Here is a 26506-nt window from a genome sequence, read left to right on the forward strand (position 1 = left end):
CAGCAGTCAAGAGCCACTTTCTTTCCCTGGTTTTCAGTTCATGTTGAGAATTCAACAGAGATAATAGTGATAATAGTAGCATACAGCACCTACTATGTGCCAGGGACTGTGTTGAGTGCTTTGCAAATATTATTTCATTTGGTGCTCACAGCCCTAAGGGTTAGATGCTATCATGGCTTCCATTTTACAATTGATGAAACTGAGGCAAATAGATTCAGTGACCGGCCCATGGTTACACAGCTAGTGTCTGAAGAAGGGTTGGAACTCAAGTCTTCCTGAGCGCAGGTCTAGTGCTCAATCCTCTATACTACCTCGCTTCCTCAGAGGTCTAGTGACTTGCCCAGGGTCATACAGTTAATAAGTATCTAGTCAATGTGCCACCTAGATGCCTAGTGACAAAACTCATAATCTTTCCCAAAACTCTCCCCTACTCCAATTACTGTCAAAGGCACCCCTATTCTCCCAGTCGTTCAGGCTCCAAACCTAGGAGTCATCCTAGACTCCCCACTATCTCTCACCACCCCCCATATCCAATATGGTCCCAAGGGCTGTCAATTTCACCTCTGAACCACCTCTGGTCAGTTTCACCTGTGAAGTGTCTCATCAATTTCATCTCTGCAGTATCTCTTGCTGATTTCACCTCTGCAGCATCTCTCCTCAATGTTACCTCTGTAGCATCTCTGGTTGGCTTCACCTCTGTAGCATCTCTTGTCAATGTTACCTCTGTAGCATCTCTGGTTGGCTTCACCTCTGCAATGTCACTTGCTGATTTCACCTCTGCAGCATCTCTCCTCAATGTTACCTCTGTAGCATCTCCTCAATATGCCCCCTTCTCTCCTCTGATTCTAGCCCCTAACTTGGGGCAGAACCTCATCACCTCATAGCTTCTGGGGTGGGAAGTCTGCCTGCCTCAAGTATATGTTCACCAACCCATCTTCCATTCAGTCACTAAAGTGATTTTGGGGTCTTTTTGGAGGGGGGAAGGCAGGTTATTGGGGTTAAGTGATTTGCCTAATGTCACACGGCTAGTAAGTGTTAAGTGTCTAAGGCCAGATTTGAATTCAGGTCCTCCTGACTCCAGGGATGGTGCTCTATTCGCTGCACCACATAGCTGCCCCAAAAGTGATTTTTTTCTTAAAACATAGGTCTGATCATATAAGCCCCCTACTCAATAAACTCCAGTGCTCCTATTACCTCCGGGAGGAAATACACAGTGCTTCACCTGCCCCTTGCCTTTCCAGGCTTCTTAGATCTCACTCCCCATCACATACCAATCCAGTGACTCTGGGCTCTTCACTGTACCATGAACAAGACATTCCACCTCAGTTCCAGGAATTTTCTCTGGCCGTCCTCCATGCCTGGAATGTTCTCCCTCCTCATCTCTACCCCTGGCTTCTTTGAAGTCCCAACTAAAATCTCACCTTGTAAGGAAGCCTTTCCCAAGTCCTCTGAATTCGTGTGCTTCTCCTCTGTCTATCGCCTCCAACTTATCCTGTCTAGAACTTGTTTGTACATATTTGCTTGCTTTTTAAGTCCCCCATTAGACTGCGAACCATTGAGGGCAGGGACTGCCTTTGCTTCCCTTTGTATCCCCAGTGTGTGGCACAGTGCCCAGGCACATGTTAAGCGCTTGATGCTCGACTGAATTATGCCTGGTCGGAGAAACTGCTGCAAAAAGTGTAAATTTACTCATTCTCTTTTCTCCATTCTATTTTATTGCTCTATGCAATGGATAGAATGTTATTACTAAATATTTCTGTTATTTTAAATTTTGCATAAAGGTTACTTAAATTTTTAATGATGACTTTCTAGATAAAGATTATTTTCATTGTGTCCTGAGTTGTTTTTCCTTTAGAGGAATGCAATAAGGGTTGGGGAAGCTTCTGGACAGTTGATGACACAATTGAATTGTCTATAATACCTCATTTCCTGCATGGCAATCAAAAGATTGCCTGGGGGCTCAGAGCTCTATGCATTTTATTAGTTATCTGTATTTTCAAGTTTTCTAACTTTTCAGAGAGACTTATGGAACCAGGAGCCTTGCCCTAGGCTAAAACTCTCATGAGATGTTGCCTTTATTTCTCAGCTGATGGGTCTCTTTGAACAAGAGACTCAGTCTTTCTCCACTCCATACAGAAGAGAGGAAAGGAAGAGGAGAGGCAAAGAACTCAAGAGAAGGTCACACCTTGAGCTGACTCCTGGGGTAGAGAATCCTGAAGGGAGGCAAGTGCCCCCTGCAGTGACATCTGCTGGGTTTCAGTGGACTCTGATTTCTCTTCCCACTTTGGTTGACTGTTGTCCTTTGTTCTTGAAGGGCACCCAAATGATATCCCTATGCCGAGTCAAGGTCCAGTGTGCTGCCACATGAACAGCTGGGGTAGATTCTCTAAATCTGTGCATCTCAAATTTCTTTTGAGCTACTTCAATTCTGCATTTCTCATAGAGCACAGTGCCTTCTGTGATGAGGACATGCCATGCTGAGCGGTCCTGTGCCCACTTACATGAAGTATATGTGGAGAGGAAACTGTCTACCCAATGAGAAAGTCTTCTAGAGTTCCAACAACTTTACTGCTGGAGCAGAACGATGAAATGAATAGGTCCTTCTACTTAGGAAACACATGACAATGAGGCAGGACTGCCGATTTCTACATTCCTTATAGCCAAAGCAGAGGACATCCCTGAAGCCCCAGCAGGGCTTGCTCTGGGTGCATGACCCCGCACCTTTCCTCTGACATGGCAGAGCTCCTCTTTCTTCCCTCTGTCACTTGACTTAGCATTCATATTCAGATATGAAGAAATATCTGGAAGACTGAAGACTGAGAAAAGAGGAGGAAAGCAGGTACACGTGCGTGGGAAGCAGAGGAGGCTCCAAGAAATGTGTCTGAGGTAAGAGAGGGCAGAGATGGAGACTACAGGTGGCAGCCTGGGCAGGAGGTGTAAAAGGATTGGATCCCGTGGCCAGGTGGGTAACAAACAACACTTGGGGGTGGGCTCCCCGGGGAGGGTCAGCGGGATGAGAACCCAGGCCCCTCCTTCACCAGTGCTCCCACTTTATGAGGAGGAGACTGAAGCCCAGAGAGATGGAGTCCCCCCCTCCAAGGTCAGGGGGGCAGGAAGGAGCAGAGGCAGCATTTGAACCCTGGTCCTTGGACTTCCAGTCCAGCCCTGGCCATTGAGCCATACTCCCTCTCATTCCTGCTCTTCTCTGATTTCCCCATGGAGCGCTGCTTCTGCTCCTTCCTCTTCCACTCCTCGACTCCCAGGGTTCTTGGGAGAGAAGTGCTGCACATGCCTGAAAGCCTGATGCCAATGTGGGCTGTGACCTCCAGGTGAGAGGGCAGAGAAGGCAGGCTTCCGGCTCTTTTCCCAAGGGTCATTTGTACATGGCTAGCTTCTCTTACCCCTTGTCTGTTGTCTGTGGCTGTTGCTGATGGCGAGCCTGCAATGCCTCCTCATCCCTACCCAGTGAACCTTCCTGAGACACCGTCTGGCCACCTCTGCGCAGTGGCTCCCTACTGGTCAATGCTCTGGATCCTGCCTTCCTCCCTGGACTTCTTCAGTAGTCTTAATTACAAGATATTTCCTGACCTTGATCTCCCACCTCCAAGCCTTTGAACAGTTTATTCCCTATGGCTGGGACACCCTCTCTTCCCACCACTGCTTCTTAGCATCCCCAGCAGGTCCTGCATATGTAGGTACAAAAGTTTCTCTGATTCCCCCAGCTGCTGGCCCTCGCTCTCTCTCCCATGTCTAGGTAGTATTTCACTCCTTACCCACATGAGGGCAGGCCCTGATTTGTTCTTGTGTCCGTTTGGACTGATGCTTTCATTGGCAGAGGGAACTCCTACTTTGGAAACTCCCTCCCCGATGTAAATTGCACCTCCCTGTGCCTTGGAAAATTCCGGGGAGTGACCAAGAGATTCCCAAACCCGGCCTCTCCCCGGCACGCACTGCATTGCCTCTTCCCTTAGATCTGGTGTGGACTGAAGGGCCCGGGGGTCAGATGCAAAGGAACTGCAGTTGTAGGGAGCTCAGTGCCACCCTTCCCCTCCTGCTGCTCACACTCCAGATGCTGTGGTTTAGTCACATAGCATTGGCCTCTTGGATTGCCCCTGGAGCCTTGCCCACTGTAGGGGATCAGTCCTTCCTGCTGAGTCCTTGCCTCAAGCAGCTTGGGGTGGAGGCAGGCTGCAGATCTCTGTGGGGAGGCTCCAGTTTTTCTAGGGGGTGAACAGTTTTATGGACCCCACCTTTGGAAAATAACAAGAAAACTTCCTACTTATCACAAATTGCCAAGGAGGTGTCCAGGCTCCACTGAGCTCTGGGCTCCGAAGGTCCTCCAGGCCTTAAGATGGGCACCTTCATTTACTACATGCACGTGGAGAAGCAATGATGCCCAGAAGCTTGACTGCAAACCTCCAGCATGAAGCAAGCCTTCCCCTCAGTTCCAAGTTCTGAGTGATGCCTTTAGAGGGCGAGTCCCACTGAGGGGATGCTGACCTTTCTCTTAATGAAGGACCATGACTGGGGAGATGAAGGACGAACCGAGACAGAAAGTGGCCCAGCTCCATTTCTGTCTGCCACACACCAGAGAAGGCTGTCTCTGGAAAGAATCCTCTGTCTTCTTTGTGTGAGGGGAATTTCAGAGTAGTGCGGCCCTGCCCACGTGCTGCTATCTTCCCAGAGACATGCCCAGGTGACTTCACCTTGCTGCCATCCCAGAGTCACCTCGAATCAAACCTAGTGGGGCTGTCCTTGGCTGGACCCCACAGGTCCCCACTATTTCCAGGGCCTCTGGAGAGGTGGAGAGACCAAGGCAAAGTTGGATGTGGCCCTGGGGCTCAGCGCGTTTTCAGCCTCAGCACCCTGGAGAGCGGCTCCTTCGCACTAGAATACATGAGGTAGAAACCTGTGGTCGTGTTGAAGGCCTCCCAGTCCCTGCAGCCAAAAGTCGGGAGATGGTGAACAGCCACGAAGCCTTCATAGCCTTGCCACCTACAAGAGGAGAGGGTCAGTCAGGCCCTGCCACGTAGATCCTCGACACTGAACAAAGGGTCAAAGGCAAGGCCTTCTTGGACTGGGCCCATAGACCCTCAATGCTGAACTAGGGGTCAAAGGCAAGGCCTTCTTGGACTGGGCCCATAGACCCTCGACGCTGAACTAAGGGTCAAGGGCAAGACCTTCTTGGACTGAGCCCATAGACCCTCGACACTGAACTAGGGGTCAAAGGCAAGGCCTTCTTGGACTGGGCCCATAGACCCTCAATGCTGAACTAGGGGTCAAAGGCAAGGCCTTCTTGGACTGGGCCCATAGACCATCAACACTGAACTAGAGGTCAAAGGCAAGCCTTCTTGGACTGGGCCCATAGACCCTCGACGCTGAACTAGGGGTCAAAGGCAAGACCTTCTTGGACTGGGCCCATAGACCCTCGACGCTGAACTAGGGGTCAAGGGCAAGACCTTCTTGGACTGGGCCCATAGACCCTCGATGCTGAACTAGGGGTCAAAGGCAAGGCCTTCTTGGACTGGGCCCATAGACCATCGACACTGAGCTAGGGGTCAAGGGCAAGACCTTCTTGGACTGGGCCCATCTGCTCTTTGTCACCAAGGTGGACGACCTGGCTTCAAGCTTGGGCTCAGTCACTTTGTCCCTGGATCACCTCCCCTCTCCAGGCCTGAGTTTCTTCCTCTGACAAGGAAGGAGGTTGGACTAAATGACCTCCAAAGGCTCTCCACTATTTTAGTCTCTCCTTTCATCCCCATCTATGTCCAGTCCTTCTGTGACTGAATCACAAATATCAAAGCAAGAAGGGACCCAGAAACCGCCATTTTGCCATTCCAGGGACTCGTCCAAGCTCACACCTCTAGAGTCACCAAGGTGGCCTTCCTGTTTCTGGAGATCATGCAGGGGCCACAGATCTACATTGCTGAGGGTTCAAGGACAGAGCGTGAGTCACCAATGAACAGCTCTGTCATGGTTAGCTGTTGTGGGCTTTCTCTGGTGTGTCTTATGCCCCTTGCCTGGAACGTGTGTTTAATCAATAGCAAAGATGTGTCAAGGTGTGATGATCAGTTTAGATTCAGAGTGAGAGATGGAAAGAGATAGAGAGATATGGAGACAGAGAGACAGAAGGTTAGAGAGAAACAGAAACCTGATAGTGTTGAGACAGAAAGAAAGATAGAGGCAGAAACCTCACAGTATTGAGAGAGATAGAGACACAGAGAGAAACAGAAAGATAGAGACAAAGAGGAAGGGAGAAAGACAGACAGAGACATAGAAAGAGAGAGAGACAGAGACCTGATAGTGTTGAGACAGAGACACAGAGAGAATTCCCCAGAACAGAGGCTCGTGGTACACACACACACACACACACACACACACACACACACAAGAGGTCTCCAAGGATCCAAGATCCTTCCAAGGAGATTGAGGAAGGAGGGAACCAGGAGACAGCAGAGACATGAAAACCCAGAGAGGAGAAAGGGTCCAAGAGGAACATGTGCTTAACAACGTCCAAGGCTGTAGAGACATCGCGAGGGATGAGGATGGAGAGAAGGTTGTTAGGCTTGGCAGCTGAGAGGCCATCGGTCACTCTGGAGATGTGGCAGGTCTGTAAGCGAGATTGTGAGGAGTTAAGAAATGGCCGGGAGATGAGGAAGTGGAAGTGCGGTGCGTGGCTGCGTCTCAGAGTTTGGCAGCGAAAGGAAGGAAGGATATGGGACAAGAGCTTGAGGGAATGGCTCAGTTCAGCAGAGGCTTCTCACAAAGGGGAGAGATCTGAGCATGTTTGCTGGCAGCAGGAAAGGAGCCCATGGATAAATGAGACTGAAGATGAAAAAGAGAGAAGCGAGATCAAAGGGCTGAGCCCCTGGAGGACATGGGAGGATCAAGGGCACATGGAGAAGAGTTGGCCAACACTGCTCCCAGACTCCATCAAGCACCAGGGAACAGGGAACGCTGTTCAGGGCTGAGGTGCAGGCTCCAAGAGGAGGGTTAGCTCGGGACAAGTGGTAACAGCCACCATGCCAACTTCTGGTGAGAGGGGTCACAGGGGCTTGAGGAGAGAAGAGAAAGGTGGGCAGCGAGGCATCCAGGGAAGCCAGGAAGCACCACCAGGCAGCGGTGAGGACCCTGCTGGAATCAGTGGGCCCTGTCAGTGCAGGCTGCTGGACAAGAAGGCTGCTTCTCCTTGCCACAGATGGCTTGGGGTGAGAGAGACCGTACTTGGCTGCTCTGATCCTCATCTCCCAAGGATTTTCTCTCCTGATCTCCAGATCATTTCTTAATTCATTGCAATGTGACTTATAGACCTGCCACATTTCTGAAGTGACCAATGGCCTCTCAGCTGCCAAATCTGACGACCTTTTCTCCAACCCCATGAAGAAGCTTGCCCAAGGGATGCTTCTCCAGCTCCCACCCATCCTATGCTGATTTTCAAAACTGGAGTCTTAGATTGTGACCCATTTGCCCAAATACCACTAAGCCTCTGCACCCTTTCCCCAAAGACCTCCCCTATGCCTCTTGTGTTCTTGACTCCCAGTGAGCTCAGCTTAGACATCTCCCACACGTGGCCTTTCCTGCCCCACCCCCCCAGTTATTGAGACTTCAGTCCCCAAATCAATTTGCATTTACTTTGTACATGTTTTCTTTTCCCTTATCTGTCACCTGATGTACCAGCCTGGGAGAAGGTCAGCTCCTAGAGGGCAGGGGCTGCTGTCCTTGAGTCTCAGTATCTGGAGGGTTTGGGACATGATTGACCCTTATTAAATCCCAGGGAAATGGAGCTGGCCACCTAGGAACTGCCTGGCAGGGCTGTGTGAAGATCATTTGAGATAATGTTTGCAGAGCACTGAGCACGGTGCGGCACATAATGATGCGAAGTTCTTCATTTATCATAGTTAATATTGATATGCCACATAACACTTTTAATAATTCATATAATAATGAGCTTAATAAACGCTAGTTCCCTTTCCCCACCCCAACTGCCAAGCTGCCGGCCACCAATGTGCCAATGACTCAAACCCTCAGAAGAGCCAGAGCTTAGCCAGGGGATGCTAGGAAAGGCTCCGCTGGGGAAGTCTGAGGTGCCGCCTTCCAGCTCAGACAGATCCTTGGACTCTCAGTTTACTCCCTTGCCTGCATACCCTGCCTCATAGGGCAGTGGAGTGCACAGCACCATTCACATGCTATAGGAAGGTGAATGGCCACAGAGGGAAGTACCAAAGAGCCGGGGAGAAGGGAGTGGGAAGGCAGGTGTGTGGAGGACCCTCCACCCTGACTCCTGCTGGCCGCAGAGCCCAGTTTTTACCCACCATGTCAGCCCTGAGAAGCTGGACCTCCCCTCTGGAGCCTGACTCCTGCCCATGAATGTCTCCTCCCTGCTTACAGCTGCAGAGGAAGGCGGTGGCCCTCCTGTCACTCCTCCCATAGCCATAACCACAGGACTGTCTTTGGCTCCTTGCGTCAGTGCTTGGCGGGGGCAGGGCCCCAAAGGCCCCTGTTCCCTCTGCCCTGAGATCCCCCTCACAGCTCAGAGGAAGGAGCCCCATCAGGCGCCTATCCCTCCCCTCACTGCTTCCCAGGGGCTGCTAAGTGCTCTGAACATGTCAGGGGGAACCTGGTGGCTGCTGGTGGAGGAAAAGGTCAGAAGATGGGCCCTGTAAGGGTGGCAGGCCACAGTGTGCATGTTTGGGTGGGGTGGGTTAGGGGTGGGGGAGGGATAATGGGCAGAATACCTGTATATAATACTGTTCACTGAGAAGGATTCCCCATCGAAGGAGTTTGCTACCACCAGGAAGTAATCTTCTCCCACAGAGAAAAACTCCCAGTCCAAAGCACTGCAGAGAGAATATAGGGCAGGTTAGTGTAGAAGGCTCTCCCTGGGAGCAGCCCCTCCCTGGGGTGCATTATTCTGAGCCAACAAATTCCTAAGGAAATTCCTAATCCCATTGTTGTAAGGGCTGAGTCCTGTGGCAAAGTACAAGACATTTCAGCTGGCTCAAGCCCCAAGTCACCTGGGGATGCACACCTGGGGCTGGGCGCAGCACACCTGAATTTCCTGCCTCCCTGTGATGGGGACAGGAGCCTCTGGGAAGGGCTAGCCACCGCAGACCATCAGCCAGGCTGTCTGAGGCACAGGCAGGTGTCTGCTGAGGACTTGGACCAATCTGTCCCCTGACCCTGTGCCCCCTCCACAGGCCATGCCTAATGGGTACCTGCCTGTAGGTGGGAATGTCTTGGAATTTGACAAACATCTGGGCAGTGACATTCAGCTCATAGATGACCGAGTTGATAGCGTAGGAATTATTCTGCAGCTGAGTTTCGCTGTCGTAGCTGTGACTATTGGCCACGGCAAGGAAAAGTCGCTCCCCAATGTGGAAGACTTCCCAGTCTGCAGCCCCAAAGGTCTAGGGTGAAACAAGAAAATCACATGAAGGGACTGGAAACAATCATGAGGGTGCAGAAGCCTTCCCGTGGCCCCCAGGCAGTGCTCATGGGACCCTATGAAAGGAGAGCGACCTCAGCAAGGCAGCAGGAGGTGGACGTGGCCATCTGAGGTGAGACAGCCTGCTTGACCTGTCCTCATTAATGCACTTACCACGGGGCTTTCATTACTCCACAGGTACCTGGAAATGGGGCAGAGGCTCGCCAGCCATGGGCTCTGCTGCCCACATCTGGATGAAGCACATGCCCACAACTCCATTGGGACCCACATCTGTGCCTTACTGAGGCTCACACCAATTCCCAGGAGAGTTTAACAGTGGAATCACCCTAGACCCTGAGCTCCTGCCTCCCCCCTGCTCCCCACTGTCAGCCAAAGTAGAGAGAGAGAAGGGAGCACTCTAACCTGGGACTCTGCTGAGTCCCAAGCTATCTCTGGACCCCACCCTTCACCTGTTGGGGCTGTAGAGACTCCTTGTCCCACCCCTGAGCCAAACACTCATCCTAATTCAACAGAGGTAAATCCAAGGAGAGAGAGCATTGGAGCCCAGGGGGAGCCATCAGGACCCAAGAAACAAGCAGGGTTCTAAAGGGGTCAGTGCATCCCAGCTCGGCCACCCATGGGATTTTAGACAAATCATTCAGACCCTCCCAATCTCCTCCTCCTCAAAGGGAGAGGACTGGACCAGAAGGACTCTGAGGTCCCACCAGCTCCGAATCCTGTGGATTCTGGAAAGAACGAACTTCAGTTAGGGATAAAACCCATTTCCTTCTTTCCAACACCACAAGATGCTCTCTCCCGGCCTCTGGGGTGAGCTGCCAGGCCCATTGTCCACAAGAAGGCGCTGCCTTCTTCCACTGTGGTCACCAGGCCCCCAATTCAGCCTCTGCTCCTTGGGCCAGCACTGGGCCGGGGGCCCCTTGATGCTCAGCTTCAGGGTCCATTGTTGTTCTCTGAGCTGCCAATACTTGTCCATTGACTGACTGGCTGACCGACTGGCCACACTTTGGCAAGGCGGGTTTCCTGGGCATTCCAAAGCATTCATCTGCCAATGTCACCCAGAAACAGAGGGATCCAGTGATTCACAAGCACCAATGTGGGGAAGGTGCAGGGTCTGGCCAGAACACATTGATGCTTGGGACAGTCTCTCCCAGAAATATGAAATGGGAAATTTGGTTTGTGACACAGAGACGTGTGTGCAGTAATTTTTTGTAGGAAAGATTTCTCCCCATTTCAAAGGTGGGCAAACTGAGAGGAAGAAAAGTCCAGTGGCTGGACAGCTTTCACCCTGGAAGTCAGAGGGCCAAAATCTTGAGGTGCCCTGTGGCCGAACAGGACCCTTGGCTGTTTCTCCCAAAGAATGAGGTTTCAGCCATCTGGCTGCATTACCATTGGCTAGGATGCTTCCAGAATTGAGGAGGGAATTTGGAGCCCAAGGAATTGAGATACCCCCTGCTGGTGTTTGGCCGGTTTACAAGGCCTGCCCCATGACTCTGCCATGGGGTCTGCCAGGGATGGACTTGGGACAGTCCTGTGAGTGTTGGGCCATCTCCTTCTGGGGAGGAGGAACCATGTCAGTGATTGTCTCAGAACTGGGTCTCCAAGGCCAATGACAGCCACCCTCTATTCTGCAGAGGCTGAGGGCTCTGGGAGGTATGGGCAGACCTCCGTCAGAGTCTGCCCGCCATATTTCCTCTCAAAATACAAACACTAAATGCATCAGAGGTACTTAGCACATTGGTGAGAGATTCCAGGACAGAAGGCAGGCTTCATTCCCTCTATCTGGCTTGGGAATTTCCCTGAGCCCCCTTTATCCTAGGGAAAATTCCATGCCCGCCCCCTCCCTGAAGCAGCAGGAATGACTATCAGAGTCGCTGAAGCCCCAAAGCTTTCCACAGCCAACAAGTCAGGGAAACTGTCCTGAGCACAAAAGCTGAAAGGGTTAGAGTTGGGACTTTGACCTCCACAGGACACTGGAGGGTAGGCCAGGTGGACACAGAAAGAAGGGATGGTGAGGCGCACAGAGCGATTTCCCAGTGCTCCTCCAGGGGGTGCTGATGACCTCCCAGTGTGAGTCTTCCCTCCAATGATGCAGATTGCTGCCCATCTGTGCCTGCCAGCCCAGGCAGCTCTCGTCCATGTCCTTCTACAGTGTCCAAACAGCGTGCCAGAGCTTCCCCCACAATCCCTCCATGGGGCTCCCTGGGAGGAGCTCTCTTTTGTCCCTTGGGCTCACTTTATGAACTGTCCAGTTCAGTCACCCATGTGACATCTGGTGGTGTCCCCAACAGGCCTTCCTGGTAATATGCTGCAACCCACACACAGGCACCACGTGGGCAGCCTGAAGTGGCCTCTGGGGAGATGAGGAGTTCCACCCAGTCAGCAGCCTCTGAGGAAACTTCCCAGCAAGCCTGGGTCTGGGGTCCTCTTTGGGCCTGGAACCTCCCCTGGAGCCCGAGATGCTTACTGGGGGCTCTCACCCCCCCCCAAGCTGTGGACCTCAGCTGCTCCTCTGTTCAGACTGGGCCCATGACCTCGGCCTCCCAAGCCGGTGCAGGAGACAACTGAGCTCTCCGTGTGGAAAGGGATGGGGAAAGATACCCCCCTTTGTTTGCCTTTTCTATTCTCAGGGAGGGGGTTCCTGAAGAGGAGGCGTGGGGGATGCCTGCCAGTGTAACGGATGGTTTTTCCCCCAAGGCATTAATAGCAGCAAAGGCAGAACAGCTTGGGAGGGAGAGGACTAGACTTGGAAAGACCCTGTGCCCAGATGGGAGACAGGGAGCAGCATGCTGGGCGGCCTTGGGGCACCAATGGCCTGAAGCTTCTCCCTCAACAGTCCCACCTTGGTAACACTGTCCTTCGTCCTGATGGTGAGGGGCCCAGGGGCCTCACCTTCTGCATACTCAAAGCTCAGGCTCCAGGGGAGGTTCCAGGCCCAAAGAGAACCCCAGACCCAGGCTTGCTGGGAAGTTTCCTCAGAGGCTGCTGACTGGGTGGGACTCCTCATCTCCCCATTTTTGTCTATGTCTATATGCAGGGGGTCCCTAAAATCTCTGCAGTTCTGAGATTTTAGAGCTTAAACCTACTGACTTAAAACATGACATTTAAAAAGTTTTAAAGGCTTGAAACTGTGCCAGAATTTGGGAAATCTCATATATATTTTTTGAGTTAGGCCTGGGGAAATTCAGCCAAAAAGGTTGAGTCAGCAATCCCAGATAGAGAGCTCTGACCTCCAATCAGGGTCACAGGAGGGAATGAGGAATCTGGGCAGACAGTGGCCAAAGGAGAGCTAGTGACCAGGAAGGGTTGGGCGAAGTCCTGGGAATAGGGCTGCAGAGAGGACAGTCTGACCGAGGCTAGAACACAGGGGGGCCCAGGGGCCATCCCTGAAGGTTCCAGGTGAGAGAGGTGAGCCAGTTGGCTGAGGTGGGGAAGATCAGAGTCTGTGGTTTCCTGGGGAGGGCATCAGCATTTCTGCCTGGCACCAGATTATACCCAGGGCCTTCCTTCATCCTCAGGGAAAGAGTTGCTGGCTTGGCAGCTGCAGTCAGGAGGGTGCCAGCTTGGGAGGCTCTGTCAGCACTGGGTGACCTGTCTTAGAGGCCAGAGGCCTTTGCCAGGCTTCAGACAGCCTGTGGGTCCACTTCATGCCACTTCCTGGGAAGCCTTGGCCCTTCCCCCCAGAGAGAGATTCAGCAGCTACAGAGTGTATCTGAGAACCTGACCCTGCATGATGTCAGGTGTGGATGTCCCTCCTGGGCCTGCCATGGCCTTTGGTCTACCCTTGTTCATCTCCCCATCATGAGACTTTTCCCTGACAAAATAAAATAATATTGAAATAAAACTGAAAGACCTCCAAGCCTGAGAACTGGAGAGTGGAGGGCTCTGTGTGCCCAGCAGAGGTGGCCATGGGCCTTCTGGGCCCGGCTGACCACAGGTCCCTCTGGGCAACCAAAGCCCATCAATCGCTCATCAGATCATGGAGGCAAGATCACTCCCAGCCTGCCAAGGAGTCCTTGCCCAGACCAGTTTCAAACAGAGGCTCCAGCCAAGCCCCGAAGCTGCCACTCCTGAGGTTGGCAGGTAGGAGCAGGGTGGGATGGAAGCTCCCATGTCCCCAGGAGAAGGAAAAATCCTCTTCAAGTAGCCTGGAATTCCCCAGGGAGGAAGTCTGCTTTCCCAAGGCTCCGAGAAAAGTAGGGTGTCTGCCTGTAATGAGGAGACCTCTGAGAGATGGGTGGTATGGGGTCTGGGCAGCAGCTGGCAACCCCTCCCTGAAGAGAACTCCAGGCTGGCTGGTGGTGAGAGAGACAGGGACTGGCTGGTGGTGGAGGATAGATCATCAGGGGCATAACTAGCTGCTCACCCCTTGCCAAGGTCCTGCCAAGCTCAGCCCACAGAGTGTTCTAAGGGTGCTGGAAGGCAGGCAGATGGAGGTGGTGAAAGGCAGTGCCTTCCCAAATACCACATGCTGGCTGAGACAAGCTGAACCTGACAGCAGGTCCACAAGGAGCCAGGACAGATGATCCCTCTGGCCATTCCTGAGGCCCCACAGGGCTAACACTCCCCCTCACTAATGCTCCAGGCAGGATGCCCACGAGCCAGGACAAAAGTATGCCCATCCTTCTTTGACTGCATTCAAAGGATTTCCAGCTGGCTCTGGGTCAGGCTTCCCCAAATCCTTGGCTGGCAGGGAAATCCCACTGCTTTTGAGGCCTCAAAGACCGTGGCATCAGACCAGCCCTGGGCTGAGTGGCTGCTGCTATGACTGGTGGTGACCTGTCCCCTCCCTACCTCTGCCCTGCTTGACTTTGGGCCAAGATGGCAGACTCACTAATCAAGACAAGAGTTCCAGCTTATCCAGTCATCTGTGGACACATCCTTGTTCACCCCCAGCTCCATGCCAGGTGGGCACTGCACCAGTATTGCGGGCCACAGAAAGACCCAGGCAGTAGCAGCATGGGGCCGTGGGGAGGCTCGGCCTGTGGGTCAAAGAGCATGACCTTAATTATAGCCTCTGCCACCCTCTGTACATGTGACCTGGTCAGGTCGCTGACCTCTGAGACTCAGTTTCCCCTCTCTAGACGGCGTGGGTGTTTAGTCTCTGGGCCCTGATATCCTGGGACATCCCAGTTGAATACTTCCACAGCCCTGTTGTCTGGCCCCCGAGTTATGAACGTGCCTGTCTACATATGCATATGAGCATACATGTACATGTGTGCCTATGGGAATGCAGATGAGGGGAGCACTGGCCAGAACTTCCTCTCTCCCCCTAACTTCCTTCTTTGTTCTACCCTCCCTCCATTACTGCCTGCCTCACCATCCTCCCTCCTCAGGCCTGACCCTTCCCCACCTCCAGGGCCCCATCCCCAGGCTCCCATGGATGGCACTCTCGGGGGTCACTACAGAAGGGCTGTGGGTCAGTTATCCAAGGAGCCCCTTGGGAGGCTCCAAGGTCATCAAATGTTTGGGCCATGGCCCCTCTCAGAAGGGGCCTAGCAAGTGTCAGAGAAGCTGTAGTTGGTACAGGTGAACAGAGGCCCTGGCAGCTTTGAGGTAAGAAGGGCCTGTCTCCCCAGACACACAGGAGGAGTGCCCCAGGATCCCCAGGGGCCCCAACTCTCCATCCTTGTAATGGACTTGATTAGGGAAGAGATAATGCTGTCTCCAGGCAAACCTGCCTGGGATAGGTCTCACCTGCTCTGGGTGGACATCTTATCACTACAGCGCTGGGCCTGGAGTCAGGAAGACTTGAGTTCAAATCCAGCCTCAGACACGTATTAGCCATGTGAGCCTGGGCAAGACACTTAACTTCTGCTTGCCTCAGTTTCCTTGTCTGTAAAATGGGGTCATAACGGCACCACTCTCCCAGGGTTGCCCTGAATATCAAAGGAGATAACTACAAAGGTCTTTGCAGAGCTATGGGAATGCTATTATGATGAAAGGGGCGTGGGAGCAGCTGGGCATTCCTATTCCACCTCCCGCCTTTGGGTAGAGTGGACAGAGCTCTGCCATCCCTAGACAGAGGAGAGATTCTGTCCACTGCACCTGGAGAAATGTCCCATCAAACCCAACAGGGAGCCCAGCTCAGCACATTCCAGCCAGCAGTCCTCTCTGGACTTGAGCATGCCAAAGTCACCTCTCAGCCTGAGGCACCCTTCCCTCGACTGCTGGCTCCGGCCCCCTCCTCTCCTCTCACCAGCCTGCGGGCCGTCCACCCTCTCCTCCACACTGCTCCCCTGGGGCTCCATTTACCCTCTGCGTGACTTTCTAACCAAAGCACCCCTACTTGGCCACCCCTACCAGATGTGCTTTGTCTCTCCCTACTAGGAAGTAAGCTCCTTGAGGCACAATATTGCCTTTGTATACGCAGTACTTAGCGCAGAACCTGGCACGAGCAGGTCTCGTTAAAGGCTTTTCCATTTATTCATTCGTTCGTTCATTCATTTATTCATTCGTTCATTCATTCATTCATTTCACCTGGTCCCTGCAAACCGAAGGAAGGGGACAGAATCTGTGGCGGTGAATGACATGGGAAGACTCTGGAGGAGGTCTGGCACCGCACTTCCCCCTCTCCTCCCTCAGAGCCCCGACTTTCCTTCCTCAGGAGAACGGCCCAGCCTCCCACACAGCCAATGAAAGTGCCCCTGGCCTTCCTGCCTCCCCACGCAGCAGACCTGCCCTGCTCTGACTCACAGCCCACACCTTGTTGCGCTGCCAAGCGCCCTCACACTTCATTAATCACTCCCTTCCCAGACCCGCCCCAGCTGTCAAACCTCCGCCCGCCCCCAGAAGTGCGCGCCCCGTGGGCTGCCCCGACCTTCAAACCCTCTTCCACCCAGCTCCAGGGAGCTAAGACCGAAAGGTTTGCCTGCCCCATTACAGGACATTACGACCTTCTAAACCTCTAAGCCTGCCTTTTGATGCCTCCAGAAAAGGGGTGAGGCTCCAAGGCCCGTTCCTTAAGAATTAACCAAACTGATAGCCAGCTGGACCCACCAGTCTGTTGAGCGCCTGCCCGATGAGCAGAAGGGACCCTTCGGTCCCTCCTTCAGGATCGGCGGCTGCAGCGCTGCGACGCGCAGCAGCCTAGGAAAGGATCCTGGCAGAGTGACCAGTGGTGGTTTCTTGGCACGTGGGCTGCCATCAGTAGAGAATTAATTAATCTGTAGCAGCAGCGGCGGTGATAACAAGATCAGACGGGATCGCACTCTTCCCCGGTAAGGCAGGCACACTTGCTTATTAGCTGTGCTAATACGGGCTGATGGGAGGCGGTCTCTTCTGACTCCCAGAATCAGAGCCTCCTGGACCCTATAACTTGTAGCCCAAGCCACACCCAAAGGGGAGGTCCACTACCGCATCCGCAAGAAAGGAGAGGGTCTTCCTGCACCCCCCCCCCATGGCTCCATGACATCAGGCCTTCCTGATAGGCTGAGCCCCAAGCCCTGAACAACTGACTGGCTGCAGCACCGAGCATCGAAAGGGCTAAGGGCCAGGTCCCTGGGGGCGTCTCTGTTGGAAAGAGAGGTTGACTCAGCCCCTCCTCCGCAGGGAGAGAGGCATATCTCCATCTATTTCCATCTAGGGGACGCCTCTGCCTTCCACCTGGAGCTATCTCATGGGTGCCCTTGTAGGGGACGCCTCTGCCTTCCACCTAGAGCTATCTCACAGGCTCCCTTGTAGGGGGACGTCTTTGCTTTCCATCCAGATGTATCTTGTAGGTGCCCTTGTATGGAGATGCATGTTGCCTCTCTCCCCATTAGAGAGCAAGCCCCTTGAGGACCAGTACTGCTTTTGTATTTTCTGCTCCTGTGCTTAGCACGGTGCCGGGCACATAGCAAATGTTTAATCCGTGCTTGTGGGCTTAGTGATAAGTTCCTCCAAACCATTTGTGTAATAATCCATCCTAATTTTTTTCCTTGGGAATAACACCAAACTAACCAGGCTACAGTTTCTGGAATCTGCCTTCTCATCTTTTGGCAGCCTGGGCCCATGAATGCCCCTCTAGTCTCCTGAGGTCTTGCTGACTCATGAAAAACCCTGTTCCAGGACACACACACAAACCTACATGACTGAGTCAGGTTCAGGGATGTCCAGGAATGGAGACATCATCTGCACTTGAAGCTGACCTCGGAGGTTACCCCACAATATACAAAGCACACGGACAGGAAGCAAATGGGACTTTATTTGTCCCACCTCTAAGAGAACATAAGCTCCTTGTGGGCAGACACTGTCTCATTTTTTTTTTGGTTTTGGATCCCCATGCCTTTCTTGCATAGTGACTGACACACAGTAGGTGCTTAATAAATGCTTGTGGCTTGACTAAAGTCTCTGCTTTGGTCTGATCCCAGACAGTCACCCAGATGCCTGTGTCGCTGAGACCCAGGCAGGTGGCTGGATTCCCCAGAATCAGGAACCCAGGGCTAGCCTTGAAATATAAACTCTTGAAGAGCCTGAAGCATAACATGGCAGATAAATTAGAGTCTGGGGACCAAAGGCTTCTCTGTGGACATCTCCTTTCCCCTCCTCTGCCCCAGACTCCCAAGTCCTGTTCCGATGCATCGTCACAGTATAGAGATGAGATGGGATTCTTGCAAACGAGGCCAGTGGAGCTCAAGCTCTGGAAGACATCCCACTTAGAATGTATAGCAGAATGAAAGGTACTTTCAACATTCAGGAAATGATCATCTATGACCATACTGACAATAAAAATAACACAATTATATGAACAGATGCTGAAGTAGGACTGAGATAGTTATAGAAGACAAAAGAACAATGTCAATGACCTAAAACTGAAAAGTTTTTGCATAAACCAGATGGATGCGTTAGAATTAGATAGGAAACAGCTGGGGAAATATTCATAGCAACATTTCTGGTAAAGGTAACATTAAAAATACCAAAATATTCCACTGCTCAAAGGACATGAACAGGCAGTTCTCCTGTGAAGAAATCGCAGCTATCAACCACCAGAGGAAACAAGACCATCAATAAAACATTTAGAACTACACAGAGGCAAGTAAGGCAAGAAAGGGATGGGAACTGGGTAATCTTGGTAGTACCTTGCTAAACTTAATCTCTACTTTTAAATTGTACATTATAGATGTTCATTTTCTCTTGGAATGCTCTTTCTTGTTCTTGGTCTATTGAAAGGTCTGTTTATTGGTGACTCTAAAAGTCATTAAAAAAAAAAAACACCAGCCAAGAAAATGGCAGTGGGGAAGTAGAAGGGCGGAGACAAAGGTAGTCAGGGCTGAATCTCTGGTGGGAGCAGCGCCACAACCTGCTGGACCACCATCCTCCCAGGAAGAAAGGACATTAGCAAGGATTCTTGTAAACCAGGGACTGCATGTGGGCCTGCACACTGAATTAGGAGAGTCCAGATGTGTGGGAAGTGGAGACTAGTTCCTTAGCTCCTCAAGGCTCATCAGACCTAAGAGCCCTCTTTGATGTGCCTGAAATGGCCAAGACACCAGGGATGGGAAATGACAGAGAAAGCCCCCCTAAAGCCTAGGTAGACCCCAGTGCATTTAACTACAAACTGGGTTAGCGAGGGGGGTGTCTGAGCTCTCTACCGCCCAATAAAGGCCAAGTTCACCAAGTCTGCCCTGGGGGCCCCAGGGAACAGCCGCCCGCCCAGGTCAGTCTGTGTTCTCCTTACCAGGAAAGACTGGAAGAGCCGAAAGGAGCCAAGGAGCCAGACGTATGTGTGAGAAAACACCTTGGTGGACGTGCCGTTGAACGTGTTGGCCACCGCCAAAAACGAGTAGGGTCCGACAGTGAAGAACTCCCAGTCATAGGCACCCGAGGTCGCTAGGGTCTGGTTGGCCTCGAACAGCCCCAATCTCGGGTTCCACTTGTAGATGACACTGTCGATGTTATGGTTGTCCCCTAGCAAGAGAGAGAAGGGAAGGTGTGTAGGGAGGATGCCAGGAAACAGCACCCTCGGTGGAGATGTGGGGGGTGCGGCCCCTCCGCCTCACCCCAGCTCTCTGGGAGGGCCATGGCCGTGTTCCCTCCTTCTGGCTGGCCCCACCCAACCATGTCTTTCAGGACCTTCCTCTTCCTTAGAGGCTGAGCTCAAGTGTCACCTCCTCTGGGAAGTCCTCCCTGGTCTCCCCCCATCTGGTAGTGTTCTATCCTTTCTCAAGTTTCATTGTCTTATAACCACGTGTGCCCCTCCATGCCTAGAAGGGAAGCCCCTCGAGGGCCCCCAGTGCTTCGTACAACCTGGGATGGGCCCTGATTGAGTTGATGGGAAATGAACAGTTGATGAGTGCCTTGTTTCCTTGGGAAGAAATTCCCGTTCAGTTCAGCTCGGACCCCACCCTGCTTCTCCCCACGTTTTGGAGCGTCCTGGTCTGCACTGAGGCTAGAAGGCAGTGGTGATACTGTGAGTTTTTGACAATATGACAAGGGGGAGAGAGGAGGGGGGAGGGGGGAGGGCTGCCATGCTGGGTCCTGGTGCTTCCCTCCCAGAACCACAGACTCCAGGTCTCATCCCTGGGAGCAGGCCTGTGAGCTCTGCTTGAAGCTTTCCAGGGAGTGGGAGACCCTCCCACCTCCTTGGCCCAGTGCTGAGGGCTGGGAAGGGCCTCCTCACACCCTCCTTTACACAGGTGATACTGGCAGGCATCTCTGGATGCTTCCCTGACCCCCATCCCCAAGACTTCTTCCCTCCAGGTTAAAGAGCTTGGTGTGGGACCTCAGATGAGTCATTTTGTAATCTCCAGGCCTTCATTTCTTCATCTATAAAAAGAGGGAGCGGCCAGTAAAGCACTAGGCATGGAGTCAGGAACCCCTGAGTTCAAATACAGCCTCAGATACTTCCAGACTGTATAACCCTGGGAAAGTCACTTAACTTCTGTTTGCCCCAATTACCTCATCTGTAAAATGAGGGTAATACCAGCACCCACCTCTCTGGGCCCTTAGGATCCAATGAGACAGTAATTGCAGGATGCTTAGCACAGCACCAGGGACACAGTAGGCACTCTATAAATGTACGCTATCTGGTTTTTATTCGCATTGTCTTGGGGGATTCTTTCAGCCCTGAGTCAGTGAGTCGGGGCAGGAGCCCAGGTGGAGGGCTTTTCCCCAGACCTTCCTACCTTCTCGGTGGTTGGCCACAGCCAGAAAGGACTCTCCTGCAATCTCAAAGGCCTCCCAGTCCCTGGCGCTGTGAGTGACAATCCTCTGGTAAGGGACAAACTTGAGTTTTCTGGGGCTCCATTTGTAAATGACCGAGAGCTCCTGCCGACCCTTCTCTTTGGGCTCCAAATTCGCCACAGCAAGGAAGACCTGAAAGGGAACAGATGAGGGGTGTCCTGAGGAGACAATGTGGGGAAGGATTGCTCTGAACGGCCTCAGGGGACGAAGGTGGAAGGACAGAAGAGAGACAGAGACCCAAGCTGGCCGCTGACCTTCACGCGGTGTCCTTCATCCTCCCCTGCCTGAGTCTCCTGCCCTGTCCCTCTGGGCCATGGCCCCAGTGATGACTTCTGCCTGGGATGTCCTCCTTTCACCGTTCTTTAGAAGATAACACCCAGGCCACCTGCTCTGTGAAGCCTTCCCTGAGCTGGTCTGTGGGCAAGGACACCATCCTGGTGTACACACACACACACACACACACACACTGCCCCATTAGCCCCAACAGTCTGAGAGGTGTGTTTAGGGGGTGGGGTGCAGCTTGGGCCTGGGGGAGAGGCTGCACTCTGCTGGGCTGGGGGCACACCCTGATCCATGGAACATACTACAAGCCAACTTGTGGGCCTGATTTGGAAACATGCAAACATACCTGCCTCCAAAGGAATGACAGGCAGTGAAAAGGCTTGGGGCAGGGCAAGACGAGGCCTGTGCTGAGGGAATCTTTTCTTTATGCCTATATTCCCCTGTGGCCCTCACCCACCTGCTTACAAAGCCACAGCTGGGCTGACTGGCCTGAGACAGACTAACACCTGGAGGAAGGCATCAGAAGCCTGTCCTCACCTCTCCCCTTTTGGAGGGCAGCTGTGGAGTGGGCTGCTGGGGACAAGAGGGGTGGGCCTCAATCTGGGGCTGAAGGGCATCTCAGGGGGAGTTGGAGGGGGATTCTGGGTCAGCCACATGCCTGCCCTGTTGGCCTCTGGGGGCCTTTCCAACCCTGAGGGTATAAACCAAAGTTTGGTCTGTTTTGCTGGGGCCACCTCCCACCCTCTCCTGACACCATCTTGAGGCTGGAAGAGGTTTTCCAGGGCTGATGTTAACCCTGCTCCTCCTGCCCTGGCCCTGTCTGCAATGTGTCTGCCTGGTCTACAAGGCTCTGAGGCACCTTCAGTCTCTCTCTCTGTCTCTGTCTCTCTCTCTCTCTGTCTGTCTCCTCTGTCTCTCTGTCTGTCTCCTTCTCCCTCTCCCTCTCCTTCTCGCACCTCCTCCTTTGAGCTTCTAGACATAGCTCAGCGATGTCTCATTTAAAAATCAGTCTCCTGGCTTCCCCACCCTCCATTTCTCTCCCTTCAGCTCTCAGCAAGAGTATTCTTTGGTCACTCCTGACCAGCCATAGACACTAGGCATCAGAGTGCAGACACAGCCCAGCCCTGCTCTGACTGACCAGTTGAAGGGCCAAAGACCCTGGCCTTGGATCCCATTGAGGGCAAGCTCCACTGAACAGTCATAACTGTGGCCTGTCTTTGGGAGCCAGCAGGACCTAAGAACGTGGGTCTGGCCCTGGGGACCTGTTTCCCACCTGGCACTCCCTGATCCTTAGCCTTGGCCTCTCCCAGCCCCAGCACACCTTGTCCTGGCCACAGGCCAGCCCTCAGCTCCCCAGGAGTTTCCCACCCGACACTGCCTCTTTCTTGCTCTCATCTGCCATCTCCCAGGATGCCTCAGGTCTCGCCACACTGAGAGAGGGAATAGAACCAGAAAGACCTGGAGAAAGCCCCTGCTTTCTAGCTGAAGGACCCTATTAAGTCTCTAGCCCTCACTTTACTCTCCTGTAAAATAGAGATTATGCTAGCAAGTACCAACCCCACAGGGTATTGTGGGGATGGAATGAATTCCTGGATGCAAAGCTCTTGGCAGACAGATACCCTGGTGATCAAAAGTCAATGTCTCTCCCTTCTATGGGCCATACTTGATAAGCTGGTCCCATCGCTCCACTCTCCTGCTCAGAGTGCTTCCATAGCTCCCACTTCCCTTCAGCAGAACATGGTCCAATGGCTAATGAGGCCCACCTCTCTGTCCTGTCCAGCCACAGGCAGAGGTGTGACCTTGGAACAGTGATGTCTGTGAGCGAAATGCTGCCCATGTGGAATTAGCAGAGGGGCCTTGTAGCCCTAATAGGCTGCACTAGAGAAACACAGACCAGTGATGGCAGCTGGAAAACTATCTAGATTTTAAATTACAAATCAAACCTTTAACATGAGGTTTTCATCTTACAATTAAAGTCTAAACATGTGACTCCTGTATTTGCTGAGTAGGGAGGGACACTCACATGGCCTGAGACCCTGGGTGGGAGGTTCCAAGGCCCCTGGCCCCTCCAGGAAGAGCAGAGGTGGAGTTTGGAGAGGACGGATCTGGAAGAATTGAGGGGCCGCTGAAGGAGGCAGAGGAGGCTGGACAAGGAGGGGGGACTCTGAGGAGGGAGCATCCAGGACTGGCCAGAGAGAGAAGGGCAACTAGGACTCAGGGGACAGCAGTGAAGGCTCTCATCATCCCAGATGGATGCCGGCTCCCCATCTCTGGTGACTCCCACCAAGGGGGATGCCGGAAGGACCCTGGAAGCCTGCCAAGGATGACACGGAAGACTCCAGGCCGCAGCCGTGTGCTTTGCTGCTGACTGATGGTCAGGGAGGTGGGTGGGAGAGGGGAGCAGCTGGTTGGAAAGGAAACTGTCTTGAGAGGCAGGGCCTCGGCCAGCAGGCTCCAGTCAGGGATGGAGTACACCTAATGACCAACCAGATCTAGCTGAAAGGGAAGGGGAAGGAGAACAGTGCTGGCCTCCCCTATGGCTAGGCACCGTGGAGAGTCGCCAGCAGGCTCCAGTCAGGGGTGGAGTACACCTAGTGACCAAAGCCTGACAGCCAGGTGGATCTGGCTGAAAGGGAAGGGGAAAGGAGAACAGCGCCGGCCTCCACCATGGCTAGGCACCATGGGGAGTCGCTGGACGGCAGGAAGACGAGTTGCTAAGATCCACACAAAAGCCCACAAGCAGATTTCGAGAAGGGGAGAACAGAGATGCCGAAGCCACATTCCTACGGGTTTGGGCAAAGGGTTCATTGGTCACTCAGGTTCTGCCTGTGCAGAGAGAGAGACTTGGGCCAGGGCTTCAGAAGCAGCCCAGGGCCTCATGCCCTAGTAGCCAAAGGCCTTAGAGGATGCCTCAGAAAGCTGAGCTGGGTCGTTCTTCTCAATGACATAGATAGAGGCAGGAAGGGCACAAAGAGGGACCAGCAGGGAACACACCAGGTGGCAAGGGTGTAACAATCTAGAACGCTGTTGTTCACTGGGTTCCTTCCTGTTCAGCTCTCTGTAACCCCATTTTGGGGTTTTCTTGGCAAAGATCCTGGAGTGGTTTTCTAGTTCATTTTGCAGATGAGGACACTGAGGCAAAAAGGGTTAAGTGACTCACCCAGGGTCACACACACAGTAAGTGCCTGAGGCCAGGTTTTAAGTCTTCCTAACTCCAGGTCCAGTACTCTATCCACTGCATCATCTAGCTACCCTTGGAATGTGGAGCCACACCAAAAAACATGAAATTTAATAGATATAAAATCTTATACTTGATCTTTAAAAATAGCCAACTTTATGAGCACAAGATGGGGAAAGGCATAATAATAATTTGAAAAAGATCTCGGAGTCATAGTGGACTGCAACCTCCAACTGAGTTCATTTCCTGCCAGCCAGGAAAGCCGAGCTCCCAGGACGAAGAAGGTGATGGCGCCAGCATATCTTCTGGTCAGTCCACATCTGTCTCATTTAGCACATCTGGTCAGTCCACATCTGTAGCCTTTACATGTGTTCAGTTCTGGGCACCACAGTTTAGGAAGGACAGTAATCAGCTGGAGAGTGGCCAGAGAAGGGAGACCAGGACAGGGAAGGGCCTTGTGACCCTCTGATTTGAGGATCAGTTTGGAGAAGAGAAGGCTGGTGGAGACCCCTGCTGCAGAGAGGAGCTAGACTGGTTCTGATGGGCCCCAGGGGGCAAGGGGAAGGCAGTCAGGAAACGTTTCCTGAGCTTTGGAGGTAGGGGATGCCTGGGGAGGTGGGAGAATCCCCTTCCCTGGAGTCTCCAGGCAAATCTGGGCATGGTCCCCATCTGGGTGCTCTGGGGGATCACTGCCATCCCTGAAGTTCTGGAACTGGGCTCAGGAGCGAGGTTTTCCAAGCAAGAAGCCTAGACCAGCCTCTCAGCAATTTCTTCCCGTTGTTCTTCCTCCATCCCCAGGGACAAGCAGAGCAAACATAAGGGAACCTTCCGGTCCCAGAAGACGCTCTGCTGCCCGCTGCCTCCCCTCCCCCACCCCCTTCTATTCAGCTGATCCTTGTCCATTCCTGGCGTGGACACTCCTCTGGATGCCCATCAGGCCCTTCCTATCATTGGGGGTCCCAGAGCCTTGGCTTCAGATCCTGCCTGTGCCACTGTGTGACAGAACTCCATTCTCTCAGCTCCACGATGGGCAGGGGTCAGTTAGAAAGCCTGACCTGGGCACAACATTCCCAATGCTGCCTGCGGAAGGAGGATGGGCCCTTCCTTGGCTCTTCATTCTCGGCTTTCGTTAAAGCCCCCCAAGGCCACATGTGTCTGCCCAGCTGTCCCAGACCCGAATTCCTGCCCCACTCCCTCAACCCCACCCTGTATTTGTATTGTGGGTGATTTTCTGAACCCAAGTGTATATTTATGGAGAACTGTGCTCAGAGCCAGGAGGACATGAGTATGAATTCTGCTTTTGAGTTTGTGACCCTGGACAAGTCATTTGATACCTTGCTATCTGTCCCTGGTTCTTCCCTGAGATGGGTTGACCTGCATTGGCAGAGGAAGTTCCCTGCTCACAGGTTGATTCTTGGTCCTTATCTCTAAGAGACTTCATCCTGGCCAGAACTCTAGATCCACTCGGTTGTCCATGCGTGGGGCTACCCATCCCTGCTTCCTGACATTGCTAATGTGATCGGCAATGTCTCCCAAGCCTAAAGCTCAGCGTCCGATGGCAGCGCTGCCCAGACAGGGATGAGGGTGGAGCCTGGCTGCCCGAGTGGCCCCTGCTCTGAGGGATGTGACCACACCCCTATGGCTCAGTCCCCAGCAGACACAGCCAGGAGGCCAACGCCAGCTTGACTGAGAGCCAGTCTACCTCGTTACCGAAATACGAGCTCATCTCCATGAGCCCAGGCCTGCTCCAGGGACCTCTCCAGGGACCACTCCCATTCAGTCCAGCAAGCCTAGAGACAGCCCCATCCCCAAGCGGACCTGCTCTTACTTCTTCACGGTGGCCGGGCTCCCCGTGATGCCCCTGAGCCATTCTGTGTGAGTGCAGACCACTGGCCCACACCCCCTCCGGGAACTCATCCATCTGATACCAGTGTTCCTCCCAGGAAGGGTCTGCTGGTCCCCAACCACCACTGCCCTGGATGTGCAGTCCCCATCAGAATGTACATTGAGAGTAGGGTCTGTCTCCCTTTTTCTTTGTACTCCTGGGCACCATCAGAGTACCAGGCACACAGTAGGTGCTTAATAAATGCTGCTCACCCATTCTACGTGGCCTAAGCTCTTCTGGGCTGCCTTGTCCTACTGACTTACAACGAGTTTGCTCTCCAGCCAGTTCACCTGGCCTCAGGGTGCTGCTTCCTGGGCCTCCCACCTCCCAGCTGAACTGCAGCTGGGGCTGCTTGGGGGCCAGAGGTGGGCTGTGCCTCCCTATTCTCTCTGCACCAGGGACCCTGGGGGCTGGCTTCAGTGGAATCTTCCCTCCATCTCTCCCAGTAGCAGGCGGAGGGAGGCTTGGCTGTATCTGGAGCCATTGGCTCCCTGTTCAGAAGGGCCCCAGGTTTGAGGGCCCACTGAGGCAGGAGGTGGTTTTCTATCAACACTCT

The 26506-nt window shown here is 53.2% G+C and overlaps 1 protein-coding gene across 5 annotated transcripts in view; it reads right to left on the minus strand.

Annotated features, from left to right (window-relative positions):
• Positions 1-1692: 1692 nt before the first annotated feature.
• Positions 1693-26506, minus strand: part of TSPEAR (thrombospondin type laminin G domain and EAR repeats) — a 173530-nt gene continuing 148716 nt past the window's right edge. Inside the window, exons 8-12 of one of the 5 annotated variants that reach the window (XM_069100288.1) lie at positions 20548-20737; positions 19101-19330; positions 9220-9407; positions 8736-8837; positions 1693-4995 (exon numbers count right to left, since the gene is read on the minus strand). In XM_069100288.1, the coding sequence (XP_068956389.1) occupies positions 4842-4995; positions 8736-8837; positions 9220-9407; positions 19101-19330; positions 20548-20737 (864 nt within the window). In that variant the 3' untranslated portion in view covers positions 1693-4841. Of the gene's footprint in view, positions 4996-8735; positions 8838-9215; positions 9408-16441; positions 18063-19100; positions 19331-20547; positions 20738-26506 lie in introns of those variants that run through there. The other 4 variants (XM_069100289.1, XR_011170751.1, XM_069100290.1 and 1 more) reach the window with 4 other exon arrangements.

The sequence above is a fragment of the Petaurus breviceps genome, unplaced genomic scaffold (genome assembly GCF_028583685.1).
Source record: "Petaurus breviceps papuanus isolate PSGF00001 unplaced genomic scaffold, PetGlider_PUasm1.0 387, whole genome shotgun sequence".
Classification (NCBI taxonomy): Eukaryota; Metazoa; Chordata; class Mammalia; order Diprotodontia; family Petauridae; genus Petaurus; species Petaurus breviceps.